The sequence below is a fragment of the Sesamum indicum genome, linkage group LG3, assembly GCF_026168435.1.
Source record: "Sesamum indicum cultivar Baizhima isolate 11 linkage group LG3, ASM2616843v1, whole genome shotgun sequence".
NCBI classification, from domain to species: Eukaryota; Viridiplantae; Streptophyta; class Magnoliopsida; order Lamiales; family Pedaliaceae; genus Sesamum; species Sesamum indicum.
This window is the reverse complement of record NC_142659.1, coordinates 28,142,394-28,166,193: the sequence shown is the minus strand read 5'-3', so window position 1 is coordinate 28,166,193 and position 23,800 is coordinate 28,142,394. Positions and strand designations below refer to the sequence as shown.

At 33.1% G+C, this 23,800-nt stretch overlaps 2 protein-coding genes across 2 annotated transcripts; one reads left to right on the top strand and one right to left on the bottom strand.

Annotated features, from left to right (window-relative positions):
- Positions 1-6,802: 6,802 nt before the first annotated feature.
- LOC105159056 (glutamyl-tRNA reductase 1, chloroplastic) lies at positions 6,803-9,882 on the top strand. Its single transcript, XM_011075990.3, has 3 exons — positions 6,803-7,289; positions 7,802-8,043; positions 8,393-9,882. The coding sequence occupies exons 1-3, from the start codon at positions 7,001-7,003 to the stop codon at positions 9,521-9,523; spliced, it is 1,662 nt and encodes a 553-aa protein (XP_011074292.1). The 5' UTR covers positions 6,803-7,000; the 3' UTR covers positions 9,524-9,882.
- Positions 9,883-14,550: 4,668 nt separating this feature from the next.
- On the bottom strand, positions 14,551-17,436 carry LOC105159055 (Zinc finger (C3HC4-type RING finger) family protein). Its single transcript, XM_011075989.3, has 2 exons — positions 16,717-17,436; positions 14,551-16,614 (listed from the first exon to the last, which is right to left on the bottom strand). Exons 1-2 carry the CDS (start codon positions 17,041-17,043, stop codon positions 14,803-14,805), a joined length of 2,139 nt encoding a protein of 712 aa, XP_011074291.1. The 5' UTR covers positions 17,044-17,436; the 3' UTR covers positions 14,551-14,802.
- Between the last annotated feature and the right edge of the window lie 6,364 nt (positions 17,437-23,800).

The window sequence follows — 23,800 nt, the reverse complement described above, 5'->3', positions numbered from 1 at the left end:
AAATTAGAACAAAAAGGGGGCATCATTCAGCAAAACTTTTCAAGTTTGTGGTCGATAAAATTGAATAAGAAATACAGTAGCTGATTAGAACATATAAAAATATACAGTAGCAGGTTTCTGTCGAAATCATGATGTCAAGAAATATATTTTTAGGAGAAAATGCATAAAACCCCCTTGTGTTTTAAAAAGTCTGCAAAAAAAAAAAACCCTCTTGTTATGAGAATAGGCTAAAAGCCCACCTGTGTTTTGTAAAACTCAACTCAATCGCCCCTTCTCCGTTAAATCCACCTAACAGTGTTAATTTTTTAAAGAATGACTGTTATACCCTTACTTATTATATATTATTTCTTATATTAATGACCGTTGGATCTTCTTTGATCAAATACTGATCATTAGATCTAATCAATTAATCTCAGCCGTTAGATTTTAAAAAAAATAAAAGGTCTAGATTCAACAAATTATTTAACTTATTTGTATTATATTTAAATAATTTAAAATTTTAAAAATATATTATTATTATATATTAAAAAAAAAAACCACCCACCCGACCCGACCCCCTTAGCCCCCAACCCCCACCCCCGGCCCCCTCATTCTCATCGCCGGCAGCTTAGATTTATTAAAATCGTCGTATCACCATAAATTCTTTATCAAATTGAGTGAGGCCGGTCTCGTTAGAGTCGTCTTGAAGAGGTGAGTCTGATGTTAGTGGTTTGAGATTGAGATGCGATCGGACGGAGATGAATCAACGACAAACATGTTCGGTGGTCGTGACTTGAGCCCACTCTCTATAATTGACGAAAATTCAAATTGAAGGTATGAAAATATTCGTCTTGAAGAGAGGATTCGAATGGTACCATTGGCCGTCGAAAATTCGTCCGAACGACGCCGAAAACTTATTTCTAAGTTTCTGGCGAACAAGGGGCGAAAATCGCCATTTTATTTAATTAATTTTAATTTATATTAATTAAAATATGGTTTAGTCAATTAAGAATATTTTAAATAATTATAATAATTAAATATTTTGGCTATAATTATTGTAATTAAATATATATTTTAATTAATTAGAAATAATTGTTAGATTTAATAATTAACATTTATAAAACTATTTGAATTTAAATATAATTTAATTTAATATTTCAATTTATATCTAATATAGCAAAATTTAATTTATTTTTTAAGGTGAGAAATGGTAAAGGAAGACACAAAACAAGCCAAAAAGTCATTTGTATGTTATATAAACCCATAGAGGGGTATTTTCGTCCATAGTGTCATTAAATATGAATCTAAACTGCAGAAAATGACTACCAAACGTAGCTGACACGCGTCTCCTCCACTTCCGGTTAGTTGCTAACAAAATTGGGGTTTTTTGCTGACTAAAACAAAACAAGAGGGGGTTTTTAAGCTATTATGAAAACAGGAGGATGTTTTTTGCATACTTTCTAAAACACAAGGGAGTTGTATGCATTTTGTCCCACTTTAAGGATAACGAAACCGAGACCAAGCTGCAATCGAGCTGCGGTCAGACCAAGAGACACGTGCCGTTTATTCTTTGCTTGATATGTGTGCTAACATAAAATTATAAATACTTCAATTAAAATTTTTAATTATAAAATAAAGTTTTTCTTTTTTTAAGCATATTATATATTTATTGAGTTTTGAAAAAGACTAGGTTAAATTAAATTAAAATTAAATAAAGAAGGGAAAAGTGAGATGAGAGAAGAAAAAAGAAATAAAAATGAACTTGGCACCCTTTTAAATAGGATTAGTTTTGAAAATATATTAAAATAGACCTTTGTTATTTTATTAATAATATAGATTATGCTCACAATTATTTCAAATAATATAATAATTTTTTACGAGAAAAGAAAATATTATTACTAAAAAATACAAATAATATGTCTTAAGCTGGAAATACATCTTCTATTTATACTAATAAGTTACTCAGTAAAATTATATATAAGTCGTTCTCATTTAAAAAATGAAAATTCCTAATAAAAGTTTAATTATTGCTCCTAATTAACATATTAAAGATATAAATATTTACGACCCAAATAACATGAAATAGGAAGTAAAACATTAGCTATATCTTCATAAAATTCCCCCCAAACTCTTGTCATATCCGACGGTTGTGATTGTCGCACTATACGTGTCCATGTTTAGTAATATCAGATCTAGCAGTATTTTTCTTCTTCCGCATTTTGTCTTCCGTTTCATATATCTGCCTCCATTCTTGTTTTCTTTATATCATTAAAATCATTCGAAATCAAAATTATAATACACATAATTTAAGAATCTTTTATACTAATAAAAAGGGGTATTTTACCCACAAGACGTATGTCAAAATATTATTTATTTATTTTTGTTTTTGGTTGAAATTAAAATTAAATGATTGTCTTTTCGAGTTTTTATTATTAGTACGGAGTAAAACGCAGATCATTTATTTATATGTTCAAATAATATTTGAAATTAAATTTAGTATGATTTATTTTATGATATTATAACATTTTTACATATTCAACGAAATATTATATATATATTAGACTGTATTTATTAATGATTATGCAATATACGGCTGTTGCTTTGAATAAACAGTCGTTTTGGAGTTTACTCTTGAGGAGGTACAAAGGGCACACCTTTCAATTCTCAAGAAATGCTATAGTTTTCGCTCATTTATTATTGCTGTCACCAATATTTATTAACATCTCCATTCTTTTATAATTATCCAACATTTTTTTTATTGAAAAAAATATAATTTATCCTTTTGTGTTAATCAAAATGAGCAAAAATCCTTCATGGATAAAACTTTAGTTTTTATATATATATATATATATATATCATAGTTTGATTGCATATATATAAATATACATTATATATATAATTTTAATTTTAATTTTAACATTTTTAAACCGTTAGAGGTGAAGTATAATCTACACTATTAATTGACTAGTTAAATTTCGATCCAACGATTTAAAGATAAGGTTATAAATGCAATTTTGTAATTAAAAATAAGAAAAAAATAACAAAAGGTGCGTGAAACACATACTTTTAAATAAGATGATCGTTTAAAATGATATCAGAGTCAGACCAAACAAAAAGTTTTAGTATTCAAATCTCATTGTCATCCATTTACATAAGAAACATTCGGCGGGCAATATTTACAAGCAAGAGGTATAGCTAAAAAAAAAAATTTAAACACCAAAAAAATACTCTTCAATTATAATAACAACTATATTATATAATACTGACACAATATGATTTATTTTCATTTTTGATTTATATATAAAAATAAAAGTTTGCCCATTTTGATTTTGGACCAATGTATCCAAAGTTGTGAACCCCAAAACCACCGTGTCCAAAAATGAAAGCCTGAGAGAGAGGGAGGCCCAACAATGTTATTGTTGTAAGAATTCTCTATTTTTTATTTATATGTTTATTTAATTTGAATAATTTAGGAATGTCCATTTCATTCACCAAGAGGATTAAAAAGGTGTTTGCTCATTAAAAAGACTAATTATGTAATTTTAATATAGGATAATTTACACCAGGGCCCCCCTAGGCATATATAATTAATTCAAACATCCATAAAAAATTAGTAATATAAAAGATAATAAAAAGAATTTTTCATATAAACGAGATAAATATCTACATATTTAATAGTATTAGAACGTCTAATATTATATTATAGGGTCATGAGACATCAATTTCATACGCTAAGCAAGTGACGAATACACGAATTAAGATTAAAATAGTTATTTAATAATTTAATTTATTGATATATACAATAAATATTAACAAAGCTAGTTATTTATTTGTCAAGAAGGTTAGAAAAACTAATATTGAAAATTGAAATAGAAAAGAAATCCTTACAGATCTACGGAAAAAAGAAAATCAATTGGATTAATTGAAAGAATAATTATATTTATATTTTCTAATGTATGATCTGCTTATACAAATTATTCATACTTTTCAAATAATTATACATTCATCCACTAGAAATATTAACATTATTTACACAAGTCACCTTATATTTTAGAAAATTACACATACACTCTAAAAACGTCAACATAAATATTACGCAAACTACCTTTATTTTTTAACTATTAGAGGTGATTTTGTAATTATGTAAAAGTTATAGAGATGATCTGTATAAACAGATCATAGGTGAAAGAGTGTAAATGTAAAATAAAGTCATGACAAGTATTTTTATCATGACTCTTAGTCATAACAAATAACTTTTTTTTTATGAAAAATTTATATTTTTGTATCAATTTTATTTAGTTATAATCAATAAAAATTATTAAAAATAATTTTTATTCATAATTATTAAAATTGTAGTCAATATACAATTTTTTTTTATCGTGACGTCCACATCTGAAAGTGTGAGATCAAATATTTTCCACGCTTCTGAATCAAAGTTGTGGCGGAAAAAGACCCTGAAATCTCATGAACCAATCTCCGTCTCTACTCTTCACATTTCCCTTCTTCTCATCTTATCCTTTTCATTCTTCAACACCTATCACATTCTCATCATTGACAAACATTACTTTTTCCTAATTATCTAAAAAAAAAAAAATCTATATCGGCAAACTATCGAGTGATGGGTCAGACTCGATGTCTCAAATTAGATCATCGTTGATTGTCTTGATCTAATAGTTAAGAATTGAACGTATCAAATTTATACTCAAATTTAAATACTTGTTCAAGTATTTGATGAAGTTAACGTACGTTTCGACATATTTGCTGATGGACTTAGAGAGCGTCGTCCCAATTTCCTAGTCTTTTCTATTTTATTATTCTAAAATATAATAGCAATAAAATTAACAATGTAATGATTTTATCAAACTATTTTCAAAGCCCATGTTTTTTGAGTTGAATAATATAAAAAAAAATCATGAATACTTGTTTAGAAGATATTGCAATAATTTGAATTTTATTTATCTGAAAACAAGTTTTAAGTCATTTAAATTTTCACTTTCAAGTATTTTGAAATATTTCATTATTATCGTACCCTTTCAGATTCACTCTGTCGCTACGTCATGGGAGTTACTGTTATCGAATTATGTCGTTTTATTTATATTTTTCTATGTGATTTACATTTTAGAATTCTATATGCCTTTAATTGAATGTACACCAGACAATAAATTATAATATAAAATCAAATTGGAAATGGATTAGAAGATTGAAATTACAACTTCTCATTTAGATATTGTTTAAAAACAAACACTTCAAACTCTTGATTCTATTCAATAAAAAACACAACATAGTCTAAGCATGTTGTTGATGCTCTCCATTGATTTTTGGTGGATGTTTCTATTGAAACCTACGGACATAAGGGGTCGATAATTGGAGTTAAAACTTCTGACATCGTAGCTATCATCTCAACTTTTTTATTTAGATTAAATTTTAACTACGTTTCGTATGAATGATATTTTTAATAGGGACAAATTATGAACTCGTGGATGAAAATATGAGACGCAAATCATCATAGGACCATGTTTGCCACTTTTATGATAAAGTGAAACATCTTGTATGAAAAATAGAATATTCAATAATTTTTTTTGTAATTATATCATTATGAGAGGGAAAAAAAAAAACAAGAATACTCAAAAACTAATCGTATAATAAATTTTAGAATTATTAATGTAATTTGAGAACCTTTTTGTATAATATATAAGAATATTATTGTGACATTGTAATTTGTTTATAACAGGCTGTCTTATTTGGATAATTTACTAATGTTTATATTTAATTTTCAATCACCCAAATAATAATGCATTACAAGTAAATATCTTGTCCAGGAAATTTTTGGAAAAGTAAGGGAACTATGATGCTAAAGGGTGTTTGAGTTGCAACTGATTAAATTACTTATCATCTTATTATTGAAAATAGATTTACTTTTAATTTTATTAAATTAAATAACTTTAAACCAAAAGTTATAGGCAAGTTTCCACTTATTTTTCTAATTTATTGATAAAATTATAAATATTAAACTATTTTTACAATTCCTCAAGCTTCAATTTTTTTAAGGTAAATTACACTGACACCCATTATAAAATGTACCTTATGAGGTGTTTCGGCAAAATCTTGCCACTATATAGGGAGTATATTTATAATTACAACTACAATCTCAAAGTGTGTAGTTGTAATTTTTTAAAATATTGTGTACTTAGATATACTTTCAGGAAGTGTCAATGTAATCTGTAATTTTTTTTAAATTCATCTTATACTTTTATTTTCAAATGTTTTCAATTTTTGCTATTTTCTTTTTCTCTCATTAAGATTCGATTCATTACAACATTATATAGTATATTCAAACTCAAATATTCGTTCAATACATCGATTTTTCTAAATCAACTAACATATTTAAAGACAACAAATAAATAAGATACTACGGCCTACATATTCAATGAAAAAAAAAATAAGAAGTTATTTTTAAAAGATAGATCGGCAATATTCCTATATCTGTGAAACTCGAATTCACGACCTTTTGACTCAAAATACTGACCGACACTTTTGCTAATTTTTGTAACTTATCATTTTAGTTTCATCGGCAAAGTAAAAAATATTTGCAAGTACCACATAAATAATGTAATGGTGTGAAGTACTATTTGCTGCTCAATTTATTGAAAATGCTAATGTAATAATGTAATTACGGTATCTATCTTAAAAAATAAAATAAAAATTTGGGGAGGTGGTGATGGGGTAGGGGTAGGGGTGAGTGTGGATAAAACGTGCCTCAATCAGCCAATCAAATTTCAAAGAAATCCACCCAATAATCTTTCTCCACCCAAATAAACAATTACAATCAAACAAACACACCCATCAAAGGCCGACGAGACTTGCCCCGTTCCTCCCACAAGCATCAAAACCCGCAAAAAATCACAAAATCGCATATCCTCCCAATAGACCCTGGATACCAATTTCCTGATTTTAGGGTTTTGGGGGGCAATTTATCGGAATTTGATCTGGGGTTGGGTAATTGGAGAATTGGCTGCGGAAAATGGCTGTTTCGAGTGCGTTTGTGGGTGCGAAGCTCGAGACGTTGTTACTCAGTAATTCGGCGTCGTCGTCCGCCTCCGCAGCTCAGGCTGGCTTGATATGCAAACCTGTTGCGGCGCGACCGAAGCGGGCGGCTTTGATCAGGAGGAATTCCGGAATGATCAGGTGTGAGGCTGTGCCCGACTTTGTGGTTCAGACAGAAAAGTTGGATCCTATCAATGCGGCTTCCTCCTCGGCTTCGGCTTCGAGCCTCTCTGCTCTTGAACAGCTGAAGACCTCAGCTGCTGACAGTAAGCACTGCCCTTCCTTTCCTCCTTTCCCTAGTTGATTGCACTATCATATTGGAATGTGATGGGTGAATAAAATAAGCCCACTACCTGCGAGTTTGTATGCATCTTCAATTTTTCAGTCTTCTGTTTGATAATCAAAGTTTTTCAGTATAATCTAGTTGAGAATGACATTGACAGTAATAAGGATATGATGCTCCAGCTAGATTACTTTTCCCATAAGCCATGAACGGAACTAATTAATTTGCTTTAGTTTCTATGAAAAACTACTGGCATAACAAGTGTAGCTTTTTTGCGTCAATTGCTATTACTCTTTCTATTCGCTAATTGGCTAAAGGATTTACAATCATGGTTCTCTTGCATTTTGATCTAAGTATGTAGTTTTGACAGCATAATCTGCTTATATCTCCTGTGTAGTCTTCATATCTTTGAGAAGACCACTCATTATTTTCCATTTCTTTGGTGCACGATTTTCATTAATGGATGTGGAATTTTCTTCAAATTATACTTTCCAGGGTATACGAAAGAAAGAAGCAGTATTGTAGTAATTGGTCTCAGCATCCACACCGCACCTGTGGAAATGCGGGAGAAACTTGCTATTCCTGAAGCAGAGTGGCCAAGGGCTATTGGTGAACTATGTGGATTGAATCATATTGAAGAAGCGGCTGTTCTTAGTACCTGTAACCGAATGGAGATATATGTTCTAGCTCTTTCTCGGCAGCGGGGGGTTAAAGAAGTAACTGAATGGATGTCAAAGGTAATCCATTAAGTATCTTGAAATTTTATTACCACAATATTAATGAACATGAAGGGGATAAATATGAATTCAATATATTGATTGTATATGTTTTCTTTAGCTGATAAGAATATTGTAGAATCATAATATATGGACCTAATTCAATATTAGTTTTCATCTCCTGGGTAGAGTTGTCTTTATTTGGTTTCTTCTCCTTTCTTGAAATTCCACCCCTTTCACTTCTGCCAGTAGAGATAAATCGAGGATGGAGGGGTTGGGGGCTGCGTGGTTATCGGGAATCCTTCTTTTTGTTCCTAACTTCTTACGTTATGCTTTCAATGAACTGATAATGGACCATATGCTTTTTCAGACCAGTGGAATTCCGGTTTCAGAGATCTGTGAGCACCGTTTTCTGCTTTATGACAAAGAAGCAACACAGCACATCTTTGAAGTGTCTGCTGGACTTGATTCCTTGGTATTAGGAGAAGGTCAAATCCTTGCTCAAGTGAAACAAGTGGTCAAAGTTGGGCAAGGGGTTGTGGGCTTTGGACGGAACATAAGCGGGCTCTTTAAACATGCCATCACTGTTGGAAAGAGGGTTAGAGCTGAAACCAACATTGCAGCAGGGGCAGTTTCTGTGAGTTCGGCTGCTGTAGAGTTGGCTTTGATGAAGCTCCCTGAAACCTCCCATGCTACTGCTAGGATGTTAGTTATCGGAGCTGGCAAGATGGGGAAGCTGGTGATCAAGCACCTGGTAGCCAAAGGTTGCACAAAGATGGTGGTAGTGAACAGAAGTGAAGACAGAGTTGCTGCCATTCGCGAGGAGATAAAGGATGTCGAGATAATCTATAAGCCCCTTACTGAAATGCTTAATTGTGCAGCTGAAGCAGATGTTGTTTTTACCAGCACTGCATCTGAGACCCCTCTGTTTCTGAAAGAGCATGTTCTGGATCTTCCGCCTGTTGATCCGAGTGTAGGGGGTTTAAGGCTTTTTGTTGATATCTCTGTTCCAAGAAATATTGGTGCATGTGTCAATGAGCTTGAGACAGCACGAGTTTACAATGTCGATGACCTTAAGGAGGTTGTAGCTGCTAATAAAGAAGATCGGCTCCGTAAAGCAATGGAAGCTCAGGCTATTATTGCTGAGGAATCAAAACAATTTGAAGCCTGGCGTGACTCACTGGCAACTGTTCCAACTATCAAGAAGTTGAGGGCCTATGCTGAAAGAATAAGAGCTGCGGAGCTGGATAAATGCTTGTCAAAAATGGGAGATGACATTCCAAAGAAGACACGGAAGGCTGTAGATGACCTTAGCAGGGGCATCGTAAACAAGCTACTTCACGGTCCCATGCAGCACCTAAGATGCGATGGGAGTGATAGCCGGACTTTGAGCGAAACCCTTGAGAATATGCATGCACTTAACCGTATGTTCAACCTAGAGACTGAAATATCTGAATTGGAACAGAAGATTCGAGCCAAGGTGGAACAAACTCAGAAGTAAGCTCTACTCCATCTTCTCCACTAATCTGTTTCTTTCAAAGGCCTCCATTCTGAATAAGCAGAGAACTCCCTCTATCATGCTTTCCCACGTTTCTCAAATTTTTTGTGGTGGTACAATATATTAGCGGGACCAGGTTTCATGCCAATCTCCCATTGATATTACATTTGTTTCAAAACACACAATTGTCTCAAGTTGGTTGTTTCTCTTTGTCGATGTGTTACCGCGCATGAGTAACCATCCGCCTTTGTACAATACAATTAAGGTATTAGGATGCGAGCTTGGTCCATGTAACGATGATTTGTTCCAAGTGTCTGTAACTGTCGCTTGAAAAGTATCTATCTTTGTAATTAATTTACTGATCCAGTTTGTCCTTTGCTCTATACAAAACAGAGGATGTGCTGTTCACAATTTAACCAAAGCCATTTAGTCCGTCTAAAGTTTGAATGCACAAGACAATCCGATCGGTTCACGTTTTGCTCCCAGATTTCTACTATCAAACAATTCTCAAGTTTACACCTTAAGCATAAATGTTCTTGTCTAGAAGATAACTTGTAAATGATTCAGTAGTAGAAAGAACACATTTGTCTTTCTATCAAATTTCTTATGTGATTCTGTTTGTGTTTATGTCCTAAACTTTACACCGAAGGCCGAAAATGAGTATACTTCTGATGTCGAATTACGACAAGTAGGGCAAAACTAAAGATGTTAGATCTCAGACACGGGCAATTAACTTCACTCACCAGGATAGTGACTGAGGTGGTGAGCTACTCATAGTGGATCAATCCTGCTTGGGGATGGCAAAAGGGCGAATCATGTCGAGTCCAATTCAATATGAATTGGGTTTAAAAATGAATTTGAAATAATGGGTTGGATTGAAAATGAATTGGATTAGGTTGATGTTTATCATTTTTTTTATACTTAATATTTACAAAATTTAAATAATAATAATAAGATAATAATAGTTTAATACAACTTGTGGTATAATATAATACGATTAGATTTGTATTATTCATTGTTATGAAAAGTAATTAGGTTATATTAAAGATTCATTTGTTAAATATAAAATGAAAAGCCTCTAAAGTATTAAAAGATACTGCATTTTTCGAAACAAATCATGATGTGAATAGTTGTGAAATCGATTTCTCCATGATTCTTTCTTAAATTGAATTGTGAATTTTCAATCGCAATAATAATAACACATGTTAGTTCATTATAAATTATTATTAGATATTGATATTTGATATATTCATTGAAATTCATAATATAATTGTATACTGTCAATTTATTTAAAAAAAAAAAAAACTTAAATGGTCACGTATAAATTGCAGGTTTTTTGACTATTTTATAAAATTTTTCACTTTCCTTTAATTTGTTTCTCATTAATTTAAAAGTTAATAATTTATTAAATAAATTTTGAAAATTTTATTTTTCATAAAAATGTGAAAAGTTAGAAATGTAAAAGTATTTAGTGATATATAGTATAATTAAATCAATTCTAATGAACTTAAAACACATCATCAACCCATATACATCACCAATCTAGTTAAACTTTTATCAACCCATATAGAATCTATTATCAACCTACTTAAAATCAATCACCAACCCATATAGAATCCATAATAAACTCATGATTATAACGTATACGAATATCTTTCATTAATTCTATTATATTACTAAAATTACTTTTATTAAACTAATAGAAAATTAAATATGAAGAACCCGTTTAGGATCTATTAGAACCAATAATCTCAAGAGCAAGTCGACGTGCCTTAAGTATCCTCAAAATCTTGCTTTCAGGAGCAATAGGAGAAGCAATTTGCTTCCAGGTGAATCCACGTAGGACTATTTGCTCCATGTCATTTTGTTAGAACGAATAAGTTTCAACCGTCAAAATTAGGACACGTGGCAATAAGAGAAAACAAGTTGAAGGCATCCTTATCTTTAAGGTAACCACTTGTTTTCATATAAAGGAGCCATCCTCGCAAGGGGATGCCTTCAACTGAGTCTCAAAAGGTGGGGAATCCGACCATCTTACTTGAAAGATAGAGATACGGATAATTTTTAGCCGTCAAAACAGAAAGAACACATGAGACTCAATTGTAAAGAGATAATTCTCCTATCAAATTTAGGGAAATTCGGCCTTATCCCACCGACGGATGGGAATCCCCTATAAATTGTGAGCTCCCAAATCAACTTTTAATTTCGCACTTGCACTCTACTTTATTTATCTACTCTTATCTTATTACAATTTTATTCGTACAAATACAAACTAGAGCATCAAGTGCTAACAATGTTTTCTACAAGTTTCATTTTTATAGCTTGTAAAGTCCTGTCCAAAGATTTCAAGTTGAACCATCAACATCAAGCCATTTTTGGTCGCGTCAGGATTTATAGCCGATCAAGACAGTAACCCTGCTTTTGTTTTTTGATCGATATTAGAGAATTCAACAATACAAATAGTTCCTCTGCAACTCAAAAAATGGAGGCAGGTGACTTACGCTATAATCATTCATTTGCTCATGCGACTTCATAGGATTGTGACCTAATGTTCGTATATAATGCTGCAGTCTGATCCCCTAGGGAAGAAATCGTCTTTCTTCACAACTCAGAAGCTGTCACAACAGCTCATGAGATGTTGCCAATTCGAAGACAGACAAGAACCCTAAAAATGAGGTTAATGGGGGGTGGGTTTGGGTCATAACTACAAGTTCTTTGAATTTCACTGCTGCCCAGTGCTGATGGTGATGGGCCTCACTCGACATTCATTTTTATGCATATGGGATAAATGTAACCTGTTCGGACATAAGAAAGTCAGTCGAAACAACATTAAATACTGAAAATAGCAGTTCAGGGTTCGCAGGACTCTGTTTGTAAGATTAAAGCGCAAGTTGATAGCGATTGAGCTACGCACACATTCAATGCAACTTAAACTATATATGTAACTAGGTACGTCATACATGCATACTCACCATTCATTCTCATCTTCATCTAAATATTGGGTAAATTACGGTTGCCTCTTTTAAAATTTGGTATAATATAAATTCATCTATGTTGTTTGAAAAAAAAAATATAAATAATTTCATAATTTTAACGATTGTCTAATAATAAGTCTTTTTCATTAGTTTTCATTAGATTTTCATTCAATTTAGTGTCAAAAATGCTCTTTTGAATTATGAACTATAATTTTATATACTTTTTAAAATTTTCTAAAGTATTTTTATGGACTAATATTCCCTATGGTTATTTATTTTACCAACTTTTAATTTTTTTTATATATTCTCAATTTTTTTTAAAATTTTAGCAAGGGTAAAGTAATAATGTCAACTCTACATTTTAAGAGCTATGTAATTATTTTTCATTTAAAAAAATATTTATAAATTTTCAAATAATAAAAATAATATATAAAAAATAACCTTAATCCAAGTAGAGGCTTAATTTGAGAGGAGGTTCCAGGAGTAGCCCCTGAAGGCACGAGGCCTAAAGGGGGAGACCTCATTGAGACCCCCAACCCAGGAGCTCACAAGAAGGTTGAAAATGTGGGTTGTAATAAAGGCCCACCAGCCCATGAGGGGATAGGGTCTTGCTCTAGCTTGACTGCGATGACTGGGAGGTTGGCCGCCTCCACCATCCCTTGTTTTGAAGGTAATGAAATTTGGCACTAGTATGTATAGGAAAACACTCTATTGCAATATTTTGGAATATATTTTTAAATTGTTATTATCGGGGACATCCATTGCAATACATATAGAAACGGTTGACTTAGGAACATTTCTAATTTTATATAGTGTCTCAAACAGAGTTCCAACCACTTACGGTTACTACTTTGAAACAGTAGTTGGAATGGAACTAGTAACATTTGATTGGAGCTCATCTTGGAACGGTTTGACCGTTCCAAATTTATAACCCAAAGAAATGGTTGAACATGACGTCGTGTTTCAATATCCGTTTCTGATGTGTTTTAAAAACCGTTCCAAAATGAAACGGGCTTTGGAACGATTCCCCAAACCGTGCCAAATCCCTTTTTTTTTGTTTTTGTAGTGCTTTTCCAGGCTTGCAAGAGACTTAGCGCAAAAACTCAAGTTCAAGATTTACCTAATTATTCTAAAATTTAGATAAAATTAAAATAAATATATTAAAATATAGAATTATTATTTTAGGGAAGTCAGAACATATATATGGGCGTACCAAAGACACTGATCGTGAGTGCAATATCTGAAAATCACTATGATTGGTTGCATTATAGTTGTAATCTTAATTATTACCGTATTAACTATAATATCTTTATGTTGTGCTAATAATATATTATTCCAACAACATAATCATCAACCACTTTTCTATATTCATTGATGCAATTAAGTCGTCTCAATAATATTATGTTGTCTACGTGCGTTTACGACGCTAATAATAAACATTCTTTTATTTAGAATTAAAAAAAAAAAGAGAGAGAGAGAAATCCAACGTACAAAAGTATTGCTCATCAGAAATTTTTCTCCTTAAAGAAAAAGATAAATTATTTTATTGAGATTTGTCATAATTATAAATACTTTTGTATCAGTCCATTGTGGGGTATTTGTTTGACAACTGTTAATCTCAAAGGAGTATTTGTAATTTTTCAAATAAAAAGAAAATTCTTGTAATTATAATAAATCTCATCAAAACCCACTATAATTTATCCTAAAAAAGTTGTATTTATTGTAGGAAGGTTATTCAAATAGAAAATTATGTGAAATATTATAATACATTGATAGAATGGAATATATCTTCCCAAATTGGGAGTGCTGGACCTAAAACCCATCCTGATTTCATTATGACCCAAAATTCTCTTTATAAACCACTTAACCTTTAGATTCTCTCTCGATTAATTTTTTTGACTTTATTTAGTCGATATGATTAAAATTGAAGTACGCTATCATTATCTTTACAATATAAGTTCATTAAATATATTTATAAATATTATTTGGGCCTACAACATTAAAATCCCTAAACCCAAACTTGCTGATTTACTTGCCTCGTTGCCATTCCTGATATAAAGTCAAACTAGTAGTACTACAAATTTTACAAATATATATAACAAGTAGTAATACATTTTAACCTGAGAAAAAAATTACTCTATTTTCTTTTAACTAATGTGTAAAAATGAAAAAACAAGAGAAGATATGTTCCAGCAATGCACCAAAGAGTCGGGCCGGGCCCAATCTGCCTTTTCTTTATATTCTTTTTGTATCCTTTTTTCTTTTTTTTAATTTTCTAAAACAAAAATAGGAAAATGGAAAAGGCAGCTAAAATCTAGCGTTTTCGAAGCCGTGCAGATCGCTGACTCTGTTCAAAGATTTCTTCATGTGAGCCACTTTAGCCAGCTTCTCAGCCGCCCTCCAAGCCGACGTCGGCGTCAGCGGCTCCCCATTCTCATCCACGAACACCCCCGTATCTCTCTCCTCCGTCCTCCGCCGCACCATCAGCTGCTGCTGGTACTGTATCCGCCACTGCACCTCCGCCAGCTCAGCCTCCAAGCCCCTGATATACTCACCAGCCGACTCTGACCTCGACTGCAGCAACAACGCTCGAGCCGATGACAACAGCTGCATGGCGCTGGACACCTCGTTATGCTCGGTTAATCGCCGCGACTCGGCGACGGCTCGGCTGCTGATGAAAGCATTCCTCAGCCGTTCGATCCTCGGCGATCCGGATTGGATTGTCTGGGGCCTTGGCACCAGCAGCGCCTGATCCCTACCGTAGATCAGCTCTTGAGTGGCCGGGTCCTTGTAACAACATTTGACCGAAAGGACATGGTGTGACCCGACCCGTGAAGCGGGAACCCGGATTTCAATGAATAGTTCTTTTTCTTCCTCAGCGTATAGATCACCAAGCCGGATACAGCCCGACCCGAGCACCGTCGGCCGTTCGTTGCACGAATAGACGGCCGTGATCTCAGCCGGATCGGACCCGGATCCGAAGCCGAGCTGGACTCTCAAGTCCTGAACGACCACGCTCAACAACCCTCCCACGCATTTCGAGAAGGCGTCCTCAGCTGGCTCGCGGCCAAAGCCGGAGGAATGTACGGGTATCTCGACGTGGGCGAATCGGGTCGAGGAGACGTGGGATGACCCGCGCCGTTGGTTCGCATCGTTGTTGGGTGGAACGGCGTCGTCCTGGCCGTCAGATAGAAGTATTATGCTAGCAACTGGGTTTCTCTCCCGCCGTTCTTCAAGCACTCTAGTGGCTTGCTTCAGAGCTTCAGCCATGCTAGTCCCTTGGCTGCAACTGAGCCGATCAATGATCCGACGAGCCGTGCGCTGACCATTCGGCGTCATCCTCCTCAATGGCAAGAGTCTCTTGGGAGTAGCCGAAAAAGCCAGGATGGAGAGACGGTCAGCGGAGCCGAGTGAGGAAATGACCAAACGCATGGCTCGCTTCAGCATCTCCAGCTTGGCTCCGCACATGCTACCACTCACATCGAGGACCGTCACCAAGTCAATCGGCGCACGTTTCGCTGCGTCGCGGACGTGCGGCGGAGGTGGGGCCTTGACCTTCAAAACGACGGCGTATGTGTCGTGGGTGCGTCCCTGAGAAATAACCGCAGCGTCAGGCAACAAACTCACCTCCACATTTCTCGAATCCCTGTTAAACGCAAACGCATCATCGCTGCTCGAAATTGGATTCACGAAAAATCCCTGGAACTCCTCAACCTCCTCCGCTTCATCTTCAATAGCTTCGGGAATAGGAACGAACTTCGCACCAGCTTTGGGAGTTACCAATGGCTCATCATCGGCATAGCTTTTCACCTCAAACTGTTTGGTAAATTTGGGGCTGGAAACAGGGGTGGTTTTGGTGGGAGTGTTAGAATCAATTTGGACTATTTTTTCCTCTTCTTGGGGGGCATGATTTTGCTTGATTTGGGTCTGGTTTTGTGTATGTATTGCGAGTAGAGGAACATCTTTCCACGTGGTATTGCAAACGGGGCAGACGAGAGAGCTTCGCTTATTAACGTGCGAGGCTATACAGGGGAAGTGGAAAGCGTGGGAGCATTCCGCTGTGTAGATTGCCATTCCTTGACCTGTCTTCACGCTCTGCATACACACTCCACAGCTATTCTGCATATACGAAACCAAAATCAGATGAAATTTTGAACGGAGACGCATGTAAATAATGAAATTTGGGAAGCGAAATTGGGCGGGGCGGTAGTAGTTTCTTACTCTTGATAAACGGAGGGTGTTCTTGAGGATGGAGAAAGGGGATCTGGGAGACGATGGATTGGAGCCAAGACGAGTTCTAGGGCTCTTGGAGTGAGATTTTGGAGTGGTTTTGCACTCCAGTTTTGGGCTCACCAGATCAAGATTGTCACTGTTTTGATTAACAATAGTCTTGCATCGCAAACGAGGAGTGGAGGGATTGCTTCCTCCGAACTTCGTCTTAGGGCTCTGCTGCTTGTCCACCGCCGCAACTGATGGCGCGGCGACGGCGGCTTCTCTTCTGTCCCTAGGAACCGTATTGCAAAATGCTCTTCTCCAGCCTGTGCCCATTTCCCAATATCAACAGCAAGAAAATAACAACTTGTGTCGAGAATTTTATGCAGAGAAAGAGGGCTGAATCAGAACAAAACTAGAGATGAAAACTGGTGGACAGATCTGAAGAGGATGCAGCTGAGAAACAAGATTACAGGAGTCGAAATGCAACAACTGCAGAGGAAATCAAAGCACAGAAACAAAGAGGTGTAGAATAGTTTTTCCTAAGGATGACGAACAACAAAACTGGAGAGAGCTGGCCTGCTCCAATGATTGTTTCTTTCTTTTCTGTGTCAATAACAAAGCCCCAAAAGGGATTCTTGGTGCATCCAAACAGGGCCTGAAGGGGATCCTCTCTCTCTCTTGTCTACTGCTGTTGTATTGTTATACTCTTCCTTCTCTCTATATACGCACATATATACATGGAGGAATGCCTGCAATTATTTTACTTAATATATATTTTCTTGAAAATAATTATTTATTCGTGTAGACCCTAAGTTTCATATTACTATGAAAGGAGCCATATCTTGGAATACCCTTTTTTCTTTCCTATGGATCTTTTCCTTTTTGTAAGAAAAAAAAAATTAAGGTTTTTGTTTCTCAAATTCTCTTTTTTAATTTGTTATCTTGTAGTGTCATGTACTATAAATATTTAGTTGTAAATCAAACACATGTTAATACATACTATGCCATATAAAATATAAAATAAAACAACAAGATTTAATATTTATGACCCGTTTAATTTGGTTATTGATGATGGAAGAAATATTAAATAAATTGATATTTTCGAATACTATAAATACATACAAGAATATGAGTTCTTAACAAATATTTTACACGAACTCATCTTTTCAAATTCTGAAAGTTAAAACTCTGAAACTATATGGGTAACAGCTATACAACTTAAAACTGTACAAGTTAAAACTAAACGAGCTAAAAATTCATATATCCAACCCACTTGGATTCTCTAGCAGATGTGCCACTCTATGCCCCAATCAAAAGAACTAAAAAGAAAGTCATGTTCCTCTCTCCATATTTCATTTACCAATATGACGAGGGAAAAAACTACTAAATGTTCAGGTATAAAAAATAAGATTTCTTATTTTTATTTTATTGAAAAGTTCCATAAATATCAAGGTAATTATGTAATGCTGGCATAATATATATTTTACTGTTAATATGTTGTTTTTATACTCGATTTCATATTAAAAAGAAAACATTTTACTGTTAATACGAAGAAGGTTTATAAATGGTACTTATTGGGCTTTGTTAGAAAATAATTTATTTCGTTTATTTATCTGTCTATTATTGTAATAAAAAATGAGATATTTTATAATGTTATATGATCAAATAAAAAAAAAAGATAAAGAAATAAATGTTGGAGCGGATTGTAGTGAGAAAATGATGAGCTATTAGCATATCGTGCAAGGTTTCAATATTAGTAACATGACAAGGTACTGACGTTCGTGATTTCCCTTTCGTTATTTATTTCATCCCTCACGTCCATTTCCTTTCCCTTTATTAAACTAAGATTCTTAATTATAATTACATTAACATGATGTTATATGATTTTCAATAATATTGTATTTGGATTAATGAGTTTTGATACAACCCATCACTACTATGATCCAAAAGTGAAACAATCTGTATATATAACTTTAAGAAAATGGTCTAAAATTCAAATGAATGCATATAAGAGGAGGACACGGCTAATATCTGTGACCTCGATGAATAGTCCAAAATTCAAATGAAAGTGAACGGAAAGAGTATACGACCAATATATGTGACCTCGAGGAGATGGTTTAGTAATAAAGACAGGTATATCAAAAGAGGATATGATCAATTTGTTTGACCTTGAAGAGTTGGTGAATCAAATAATATAAAATGAGTATTCAAAGAAATAAATATAACGGCTTGAATCTACTTATTTTAATCAAGCTCTATATCAAATTTTGAATCTCCTGTATGACTAGATAAGTAGGGAGTAATTGATATGTGCCTTTTCTGTAATGGCCCAACATTTGGGCTTGGACGTCCTAAAGGTATAAACATCACTCTGGAAAACCTACATGTGTCCATGCTGTTAAACCATAACTATAAATATTTCAGCTCATTTTCATTTAAAGTATACAATTCAAGAAAATTTTGACCTCTTACTATTTTATTAGACTCATTAGTTGATCTGGATGTTGGAGTGTCCCCGTCGAACATGACCTCGCGGCCACAAGTTTGAAGGTAGATTCAAATTTTCAATAACAAATTTTTTGAAGGTGTTCAATCCTGAATAGTATTGTATTTCAAGCTCTTTTAATATGAAGTAATTATATATAATTTCTCAAAGTATTTATCTTAAATATAAGTTCTTCCATTTAAATATAACCTAATAGTAAATGTATCATCCGAGGGATACAATGGGTCAACATACAATAATGATTTGCTAGATAGCTATAGATCTTCCAACTCAAGACACTTCAATATTTAAACCGATCGATTAGGAAAAAAAATATTAGAAGAATGTAAAATCTTAAAAGATAATAAATACCAAAACTAATTTCTAAAGAGGAGGAATACCCCCATTTATAAGCATCCAGGACTTTTCTCCCAACCAATATGGAATGGGAACTTGTAACATTCCCCCCGATTTAATCCTTACCCTTGTGTGGTATGAGCTCCCTCTTGGCTGACCTTATATCGAACATTCCCACATAAATCCTCCTTCTTGGGTATTGATGAAATTTTGATTTTGATATCACTTGTGGTAGGTCCACATCTATCTCAAAAATTGATTACCGCAAAGGACTTATACCCCATTTATAACTAATTACCAGTTGAATATTAATTTGTTTTAAAGTAATTTCCTTGTTAATTATAGAGTATTATATTTATTTTGTAATTTATATATATATTTTTAAGTAAACCTCCAAAAAAATGAAGGGTAGAGCGGTCAATTTAGGGGGGGGGGGGGGTTGATTCTTGATGTCAGCGTCCAACTTGGCAAGATCTGGGCTCTTTAATTACCATATCACTGCACACTGTAATCCATTAATTGATCCGAACAAATTTTAAATGTCCTGTTCCATTCATCCCCTCCTCCCCAAATTAAAAAAAAAAAACAAAGAAAGAAAAGAGAGGTAATGACTGCTCACTTATGTCAAAGCATTAATAAACCAGATGTACTTTACCAAAGGAAAATAATTAAAAAGATGAATATAATCACTTTTAATTTTAAGGACAAACAACTAGCTCTTATAACTTTCGTCATAATTATAAATATTTATTTATTTTTAAAAAAATATAAATATCGCCTAAAATTAATAGCGGTTTAACACCCCCCATTGTATGGAGAGATTTGTTAAAATATCGTTTTGTTCTAAAGGGATATTCATATTTTTTTAGATAATGAGGGAATATTTAACTATGATGAATTTGAGGAGAGCTCTTTGTAATTTTCTATAAATTTTTAATGATGATCTTGTTTGAAGGCTCCAAATCGATAGAGATGAGGGGTTTGAGTGTTTGTGAGGTTCTAGCAACAACAAATAATATATTGTATATAAGAAAATTTGATCGAAATAAGCTGACACACTCTATATATTTGGCAGTTTATGATAGCGAGATAATATATTTTTTTTATAAATCTTTTATTTGATGGGCTCTAAAATTTCAATTTGTTTTTTAAGGATGTAGTTTTCTAAGAACATATCAATGAAATTTCAATCTTGGCAAACAAATGATACATTAGTGAATAAGATCGACAGGGACTGTTGCACGTCATGTCAAATTTGACGATTTATGAGAACGAGATCATATGTCCTTTACAAATAGATTATTTGAGGGTTTACAATGATGTGCTGCAAAATTTCAATTTTTCTCTAGCAATGTTCTTTTTAAGCACTGCTTTACAAAACTCCCAACTGATGCAAACAAATCATACATAAGCGCATCTAATTAACATGTACTGTTGCACGTCATGTCAAATTATTTATGCATTTTATTTTAGTAATCGTGGTTAGCTTAATCTTGAAAGTATTTTCAAAATTCCAAATATTCATTATTTTTGTATTTTTTTAAAAAAATAAATATTCATATATTCGAACTATTCTATTATAATATTAATTAGAATATAATATTCTAACTGTCCTTGAGTTGACTTTCAGTCCGATCACCAAAGATAATCATACTAAAACCATCTAACAGTATTTACGAAGTCAGTGATTTACAGAAACAGCCATGTGCTGTCACTCTAGTACTCTAATAATCGGAAAAACCCAAAAAATTCTTCCCCAACGCCTTTTCACACTCTCACCGGTGACGTATTAAGAGTCATCGGAAAGCGTGATTCTGGAAACCCGATTTGTCAAAAGTTTCAGAGCACTTTTCGGACATCGGGGAGTGTAAATCCCACTAAAGTATGAATTCCAATCTTAACTTAATCATAATTAATCCCTTTTAATAATAAAAAGTTAGGCACCCAAACCCACTTTAGTTAACCGCATTAATTATTATTATTATTTTAGTACTAAACTGTTGTCCGCTTTTTATCCGACTAAGGTTGCCTGTGTCTTCTAGTGTTAGGTTCTTACCCTACTTTCACTGCCTTGTTTTGTTTCCATACGTTTCTTGATGAGGATGATGATGATGATGATGATGATGATGGGGATAATTTACCAGATTTGATTAATTAAACCCTAATTAATGCCTACTACTACTATTGATTAACATGACAACAACACAGCAATCACTAATTGAAGTGACTTATCTATGTTGATTTGTCGATTGTTTGACATGATTAGGGAGGGTTTTGTACAATTTGTCCATAAAGCACTCTTGTTCTTAGCCCTATTTTCTCCATCTCTAAGTTTGAACAAATTGTTGTTCGGATATGATTTGGTCGGACTGAATTCATTATATAATCGTTATAAATATAATTGTCATGTAAATAATTATTTTTTATTAAATTATACAAAAATTGTAATACATTTGGTTCGAGCAAATCAGACACGATTTGAACTAAAATTTTCTCTAAATTTTGAGCAATCATATTCTCAAGTGTTATGGCTCAATCAGCGAAGCTGGGGAGGCTTTAAAATTGTGGGTTCGAACCCCACAACATGTGAGATGTTGTTCTACTTTAACAATAGATATAATTTTATTTTAATAGTAAATGTTGATTATATATAGTTATTATATATTAATAAATATATATTATATGATTATTATTATTGTTGTTGTTGTTAGATATTAAAATCTGATATTAATGAAAATATAGTCCATATATTGATTATAAATTCTGTTATGAATTCTATTCATTATATTGAAATAAATATCAATAAGATTTGAATTTCAACTCAAAATTAAATCAATTAGTAAAAAAATAATAAAACATACGCGAAGAGATGGAACTATTCAAACTTCACGTGATTAGAGCTTGTTTAAGTTTGATTTACAATTCAAAAAATAATTTTTTAAATTTAGTAAAAAAAATTCAAATAATTTAAAAAAAATGCATTTTACTCAATTCATCTAAGTTATATCTTTAAATTTTTTTACCCACAAATCTTGGAAACCTTGCTAAGTTGAGAAGATTCCCAAAGGAAAGATCTCCTCCATTTAAATATTTGCCAATCTTGGCCTACTTTTTAAGAGATAAAGATGAACTCTTTTCACAAAATAAAAAATAAAAATATCAATAAAATTAAATAAAGTGGAATCTAATATAAAACATTGTTCTTGGGGTGTGGCAATTTCCTCCCTCCAAAGTATAAGGGTGCAAATTAAAAAATTGCCACTCAACTCCTTTAAATATTAAAAAGTTATAACTTTACTACCATGCATTATTTGATTATAATATCCATAGGTATTGACCCTTTGGCTCATACCCAAACCTACCCTAATACATAGCTAAAACCATGATATTGCTTCCTAATTAATGTGGACAACTTCTAGGAAATTGATTGCTCATTATTATTAGATTATTATAGAAATGGAAACCACAAAGAATTAGAGGAATAAATGGTCCCGTGAAATATTATTTTTTTAATGATAAAGTACTGTAAAAACTTATAAGTATTCATACTTCTGCAATTGGATTAGGGCTCTTGATAATTTTATCAAAATATTAATTTTTCAGAGCCAATTTAAAAGATTTTTCGTTCAGGGATCCAATTTGTCCTGATGGTTGCATAATTAATTTTTTAAAAAAGATGGTTATGACGTTTGGATTCACAAATCTTATAATTGGTTGTATGTAGACAGATTGAAGCTAAATTTTAAAACTATTCTCATTCTTAAAGTTAATGAATAATGCGGCATAATGAGTAATCAAATGAAGAAAATTGCAGTAGAAAAGAAAAGTTGAACGACCTATAAAATTATTTATACACTCGAAATATAAATTTAATTTTATTCAATTGTAGGACTAAACGAGAACTCAATACATTCTCCATCAAAACTCTAGCCATTTTTAGTATTTGCAAGAATGGAAATCTCCAAAAGAATGAAACCAAAAAGCATATTGTTGAGATAGGGGGGCAAAGATTGACCCCAAAAGTTCCTTAAGTCAAGACACCTCCCACTAAAAAGTGGGACATTACCATTATGTCCTAATTATGTTGGTCAACACATAAATGGATTAGACTTAGGTACACATTTACTAAAGAAGAATAATTATTCAATTAATTTGTGACATGAAATATATGATGTTGGTGGCTTGAATTATCTACATGGCAATGGGCATTGCATGTGGAGTGTTTGGGCAATATTTGAACTCATCCCA